At 70.4% G+C, this 6,533-nt stretch overlaps 1 protein-coding gene across 1 annotated transcript; it reads left to right on the top strand.

The window, feature by feature from the left end:
• Positions 1-2,502: 2,502 nt before the first annotated feature.
• On the top strand, positions 2,503-6,201 carry TLX2 (T cell leukemia homeobox 2). The gene is made up of 3 exons (XM_059845491.1): positions 2,503-2,896; positions 5,241-5,478; positions 5,982-6,201. The coding sequence occupies exons 1-3, from the start codon at positions 2,515-2,517 to the stop codon at positions 6,196-6,198; spliced, it is 837 nt and encodes a 278-aa protein (XP_059701474.1). The 5' UTR covers positions 2,503-2,514; the 3' UTR covers positions 6,199-6,201.
• The last annotated feature ends 332 nt before the right edge of the window (positions 6,202-6,533 follow it).

Raw genomic sequence — 6,533 nt, 5'->3', positions numbered from 1 at the left:
CCCTTTTTTCTGCAGCATCCCCTCCAGCTGTCACTGCCACCCACGAGAACCGCCAGTCCCAGCCCCTTGGGGTGGGAGAGGGGACAAAGAGGACACAGAGGTCCCTGCTGTGGTCGAGAAATGAGTAAGGGTCTGCACTGGCCCACTGGGGGATTCCGGGTGCAGGGACCTTGCCTGGTCCCCACGGTGGCTCAGAGGACCCTGGAGCAGGCACAGGGACACGGCCTCCTTCCAGGTGGCCCAAGGGTCACTGGGAAGGCAGAGCCAGCGGCACAAGGTGGTGACACCTTGGCTAGTGGGGTCCCTGGCAGGGAGACACCCTACACCAACAGCCAGGGTGGGAAGGGGCTCAGAACTCCTCGAGCACCCTCAGTTCTTCCCCTCCTTCCCAGGACAGCCCTGGTCGTGCTGCTGGAGGGTGTCGGGCGGGGGGGGGCTGCTCCGGCCGGGTATGTCGCCTGCAGACCCCCTTGGGCGTGGGGCGGGCCCTGGCGCAAGCAGGCGCCGGGAGAGCCCGCATTGCCCCGAGCCCCGTCCCAGCCCCCCAATCCATCTCCCAGCCCGGCAGATTCCAGCCCCTGGGCACGGCAACATCTGCCTCCTGCTCCGGGTTCAATTAACCTGCTGCCGCCTCCTCCTCCGGCACCGGCCATTTCCTCCCACTGCCACTGTCACCGCCACTGCCGCCACTGTCACCGTTGTCACTGCCACTGCCGCCGCCATGGCTGCACCCCACGGGGTCACAGCGGGTCCCTTTGTCGCAGCAGACCCGGAGCCGGTGGCTCTTTCCAGGTGGAAAAGCCACAGTGGGAACCCCGGGATTTGTCCCGGCACCTGCCGAGCTGCGAGCAGGGAACGCCGGAAAGCCGTGGCGCCTGCACGGCAGAGTCCCGGTGCTGTGTCCCCCTCCGCTTCTGGGCACACGAGGCTCCGTCGGTGCCCCTGGTGTGGAGAGGAGCAGCTCGGCCGTTCCCGGTGCCGGGGTGGGCTGTGGGCATGGCCGAGGATGGCACAGGCGTATGCCGCCCGTGCAGCCCCGGTTCCCGCGGCCCCACATCCCGGCAGAGCTGCGGCCGCAGGAACGGGCACCCCACACTGCGGCGAGCCAGGGACCACCCGGTGCCGCCCGGTGCCTACGGTGCCCCCGGGATGAGAGGTGCCCCGGGGTGTGCAGTGCCCCCGGTGCGGCAGCTGCAGCCCCCTGTGCCGCCTTGATTTACAGGCGCAGGCCCCGGTAATGTCATTTGCCCCAGACCGGTGGCGCCAGGGTGCCCGGGAAGCCGCCTCCGCCCCGCCAGACCCTGTCCCGGGGCCGTGACCCGCTCGGGAGCCGCCGGGAACCCACCCGCGGGAGCCGCCGTGTCGCTGTCGCGATAGTCGTCGGAAGACCCGACCCAGCCACTGCCGCTCTCCGCTGCCGTTACCGCCCGCCGACGGGGCCGGGCTGGGCTCTGTGACCGGGAAACGCGGGCGGGGAACAGGGGTCCATCCCAGGGAACCGGGGTCTATCTCCGGGAATGGCGGGGCCAGGGGTGTCGGACTCCATCCCCCTGAACGGTCTGGTCCGTGGAAAACGGAGTCCATGATACCGGGAACGGCAGGTCCGGGGGAGTAGGGATTCATGGCCCGGGAACTGAAGGTCGGCGTGGGGTCGGTGCCCCGGGAAAGGCGGTTTCCTGGGAACTGAGACCCCAGCGACTGGCAACGGCGGTTCGAGGAGACTGGGATCCATGTCCCGGGACGTGTGCGTGCTCTGGGAACACCGGGTCGGTGTTGGCTCCAGGGACCGCCAGATCCATTTGCTCCCGTACGGACGGGATCGGCGGGAACCGGGCTCGGTGCGAAGCCTGTGCACGGCAGGCGCCGGTGCGTGCGCCCCGCCATAACGGCACTGGGGCAGGGGCCGCTTCGTGCGCCCCGGGAGTGGGGGCTGGAAGCGCCGACGGAGCTGCGGACGGAGCGGGGGCGCGAAAAGGCGCCGCGCTGCTGCCCGATGCGACAGCGGCTCCTCTGGACCGGGTAGGCAGTCCGGCGGACGCCCCGGCGGGGCGAACGGGTACGGAGCCCGTCGGTGCACGGGGGGCGTTGGGGACCCGACGGGCCCGTCCGCTTGTCCCGGAGCCGGGGCGGGGGCCCGGAGAGGCGGGGGCGGGGGGGTCCCGGGGCGGAGGCGGGGCTCCGGGCTGTCAATCACGGGGCGCGGCCGCCAATCAGGGCGCAGGCGGTGGGAGTTCGGCCGGTCCGGATGGAGCGGGGCAGAAAAGCGCGTCCCGCCAGGGCCCGCAGCCCACCCGCGCTCCCGCCCCGGGGCCGCCAGCGGCTGCGAGCCATGCCCCGCACCCTGCCCTGGGCCCGCACCCGCACCCGGCACCTGCCCCGCACCTTGCTCCGGGCCCGCACCCGCACCTCGCACCGCGTCCTGCCCCGCACCGGGCGCTCCGTGCCCGTCGCCGCCGCCGCCCCCCGCCGCCCCCCGGCCATGCCCGCGCCCAGCCGGCTCTGAGCGCGGCCGGGATGGAGCGGGAGGGCGGCGGCCCGGGGCCCCCCGCGCCCCACGAGCCCATCAGCTTCGGCATCGACCAGATCCTGGGCGGCCCCGAGCCCACGGGGCCGCACCGGGCGGCGACAGAGCCCGACTACGGGCTCTACGGCAGCGGCTACGGCCCCACCGGTCCGCTCGGCTCCTACAACCTCAACATGAGCATGAACGTGAGCGTGAACGTGACCCCCGCGCCCGCCGCGCCGCCCGCCGGAGTCATCCGCGTCCCGGCGCACCGGCCCGCGCCCGCTCCGCCGCCCGCCGCGCCCGCCGCGCCGCCGCCGGGGCCCGCGCTGCCGGGACTCACCTTCCCGTGGATGGAGACCACGCGCCGCATCGCCAAGGACCGGCTCTCAGGTGAGCGGGCGGGACGGCTGACGGGGGCTATTGACGGCTCCGGGCGCTCACGCGGTACCGGCCGCTTCCGCGGTTCCGTCGGGGCAGCGCGATCCGGCGGGCGCGGCGCGGGTCGGGGCGGACACGGGGATCGGTCGGGGATGGCGGGCACTGTGTGCTCCACAGGTTCCCGCAGTGACCGGTCCTCGCCCGCCGCCGTCGGGGCCCGCGGGAGCGGCTTGTGATACACGCGGCTACCGGCGGTTCCACCGCGGCACCGGACAGGGTCCGGTGGCTCCGGGTGGAGCCCGGGGGGCCCCAGCGGGCTCCGGTCTCTACTCCGTGTCTGGTTCCTTGCCCGGTTTGGAGGTGCCGGTGGCGACGCTGTGCCAATGTAACAGGGAGGCTGCGGGGAGCTGGGGTGTGGGGTGGGTGCGGAGTGGGGGCTCCCTTGGAGCAGAGAGTGGGGTGGGGGCTCTGCAGGTGTGAGATGTGATGTGGGGGCTCTGTGAGGACACGGTGCAGGGCGGGGGACTCACCGTGGGACTGAGGACAAAGCCCATCTGTGCACGGAGTGGATGTCCCATGCCTTGTGAACCCCCGAGAACGGGGGTGGTGGTGCAGGGGTACCTGGGGGGTGTCTGGGGATGGGATCTTGGATCTGAACGTGCAGGGATCGGTGTGGAACACTGAGTGCCAGCGCTGTGAGAGAGGCCAGGGCGGCGATGCGGGTGTTGGAGAGGCAGCGAGGGGTTGAGGTGCTGCTGGTGTGGCTGGGGCTGAGTGCCGTGCTGGGGGCTGAGCAGTAGTGCTGGGGTGGGGGTGCTGGTTGCTGCACCCCAGAAGCAGGAGGGGTACTGAGGTTGGGGTCCCGGGCACCGGGACCGTGTGTGAGTGCTGGGGACCCCCGGCCTGGCTCAGCTCCGCTCCCACCCAAGATGGCGGCACTGCCACGTCCACAGTGTGTGGCCGCATGTGGGGACAAGGCTGGAGGCCGTGCGGGGCTGGGGGCCGAGTCCCGGCTGTGTGGGTGATGGGAGGGTCTGGGGCACGAGGCTGGGGACTCTGGGGGTCCCACCCGGGCGCCAGCAGAACCGTGTTCGCCTCCCGGCCCACCCCGCCATGGCAGCGGTGACGAAGCACCGTCCCCGCGCAGGGGTGGCGGGTGACGTCCTCGTCTCCTGCCTGGCGCCAGCGTTGGGTGGATGGGGCTGCCCCTCCCCAGCACGGGGTCTCCCAGCCGCAGCCATCACTCAGCACCTTGGCCTTGGGGTGGGCTGCGGGCAGGAGGCAGCTGGTCCCGGCGAGGGGCCGCCCATGCGGGGAGGGGGCACGGGGGCCTCTGTCCCCCCGGCTGCACGGCTCCACCTGCCTCAGCCGCGCCCGCCCCCGCCGGCGGCCAGGCGGCCTCCTGGGCGCGGGTGGGAGGGAGGGTCTCTGGGTGCCAGGGGGGCCCTGGGGTACTGTGGGCTGTGCCCCACGTCCCTGTGCCATGGGGGGATGTAGCCCCATGGCCACCCATGGTCCCGGCCATGTGCAGCCCTGCCCACGTGGTGCTGGCCCTGGTGGCGGCTGTGGTGCCATGGTGCCATGGGGATGTGGTGCTGTAGGGTCACGGCTTGGCCAAGGCTGCTGCCAGAGCAGGAGGGGTGCAGGCGTTGGGGGCTGAGCCTGCCAAACCTTCACTTTCCTCCATGCTGCTTTGCTGCTCTGATGCTCCCTGCAGCTCTGGCAGCTTCGGGGGCTTGGATGTGGCACGTTGGCCTCACCAAGGCTGGGATGTGGCAGGTTGGCCTCACCAGGGCTGGCTCACACCTCAGCTGGGCAGGGACATCCCCTTCCCTGGCCCCTGGCAGTGGTCAGCACAGGCACTGCTGGCCCATGGAAAGAGACACTGTCTGCCTCCCAACAGCTACTGTGGTTCTGTTCTCTCATGGGCAGGGCTGGGCAGTCCCTGCAGTGCCCCAGAGGCTCCCTGGGGGCTGTGGCAGGGCTCGGTGTGAGGGGAGGGTAGGTTTGTGCAGCTGGGCTCGATGGTCCTGCATCAGTCCTGCGACCGGGCCAGCCCATCCACCCCGACATTCCAGTGCCGACCACAGGGCTGGGGAGTGACTGCGCCATGGGGTAGGAAAGGGGACGAGTCCTCCTTCATGCCATGTCTTGAGCTGCCCCCACGTCCCTAAGGTGGGCACAACTCTGGGTGTCCTCCTCCCCTATTCTCCCAGGCAGCACTGGTGGCTCCCTTGGAGCTCCCCATCCCCATGTGCCCCCTTGGCCCTGAGCCCCCTGCCATCCCCCAAGGTCCTGTCCTGCTGTGCTTTGCTGGGGTGACCCTGAGCCCCCCCTGACGCCGCTGTCCCCACAGCCGCGCTGTCGCCCTTCGCGGTGACGCGGCGCATCGGGCACCCGTACCAGAACCGCACGCCGCCCAAGCGCAAGAAGCCGCGCACGTCCTTCTCCCGGGTGCAGATCTGCGAGCTGGAGAAGCGCTTCCACCGCCAGAAGTACCTGGCCTCGGCCGAGCGTGCCACCCTGGCCAAGGCCCTCAAGATGACAGACGCCCAGGTCAAGACCTGGTTCCAGAACCGCCGCACCAAGTGGAGGTAACAGGGACAGCTGCCACAACCGTGATGCTCACACCCCTCTGGCAGCCCAGCCCTGCATCCTTCTGGCAGACTCCCCAATATATCCCTCTGGCAGCCACCCCAACATCCCTCTGACAGCCACCCCAGTATATCCCTCTGGCAGCCACCCCAACATCCCCATGACAGCCATCCCAATAGATCCCTCTGACAGCCACCCAATATCCCTGTGGCAGACACCCCAATATATCCGTATGACCCCAATATCCCTCTGGCAGCCCCAAACCCCACATCCCTCCTGCAGCGAGCCCTGTGGTTGGGACTGGGATGAACTGGGGATGGATGGCATGGGCTGCCACCACCGTGGCCTCCCCTGTGCCCTGGGGGCGAGCTCTTGTGGCGCTGTGGCATGTGTCACATGGCAGTAATAAGGGGACAAGGGACAGTGCTGCGGGATGGTGACCCGCTGGCACGTGGCAGTGCCAGCTGCAGCTGGTGCCGACGGTGGGGGTGTGTGTGTGCAGGCGTCAGACGGCGGAGGAGCGCGAGGCCGAGCGGCAGCAGGCCAACCGGCTGATGCTGCACCTGCAGCAGGAGGCTTTCCAGAAGAGCCTGGCGCAGCCGCTGCCGCAGGACCCGCTCTGCATGCACAACTCCTCGCTCTACGCCCTGCAGAACCTCCAGCCCTGGGCCGAGGACAACAAGGTGACGTCGGTCTCTGGGGTGGCCTCTGTGGTGTGAGGGCTCCGGGTGCTGCTGATGTGCCAGGAGGTGGCACTGGGAGCCCGGTGGGCTCTGAGCCTGGACAGTGGCAGGGAAGGGGCTGCAGCTTCCTGAGAGCCCCGCACTGGCATCCCCCTCCCTGCCATGGAGAGCCCCCCAGGAGCACCCGGGAGTGAGGCTGTGCCCCTGCGGTTGGACTCAAAGCTTCACCAAACCCCACCTGGAGCACTGTTGTGGGCAGCCCCCCGCCTGGACCCCCAGGAGCCCAGGGATGGGCCCCCATGCCCTATGGACCTCTGCAGCACCCTGCCTGACCCCCAGGTGCCCAGGGCTGCACCCCTGCACCCCACAGA

The sequence above is a fragment of the Haemorhous mexicanus genome, chromosome 4 (genome assembly GCF_027477595.1).
Source record: "Haemorhous mexicanus isolate bHaeMex1 chromosome 4, bHaeMex1.pri, whole genome shotgun sequence".
NCBI lineage: Eukaryota > Metazoa > Chordata > Aves > Passeriformes > Fringillidae > Haemorhous > Haemorhous mexicanus.
Note: the sequence above shows the minus strand (reverse complement) of the source record. Positions and strands in the feature narration are given on the sequence as shown.

Bases quoted from the DNA above. Each gene is read 5' to 3' on its own strand.
- TLX2 (XM_059845491.1), top strand. From the start codon at position 2,515: ATGGAGCGGGAGGGCGGCGGCCCGGGGCCCCCCGCGCCCCACGAGCCC. The intron at 2,897-5,240 runs GTGAGCGGGCGG...CTGTCCCCACAG, and splicing joins CGCCAAGGACCGGCTCTCAG to CCGCGCTGTCGCCCTTCGCG. The intron at 5,479-5,981 runs GTAACAGGGACA...GTGTGTGTGCAG, and splicing joins AACCGCCGCACCAAGTGGAG to GCGTCAGACGGCGGAGGAGC.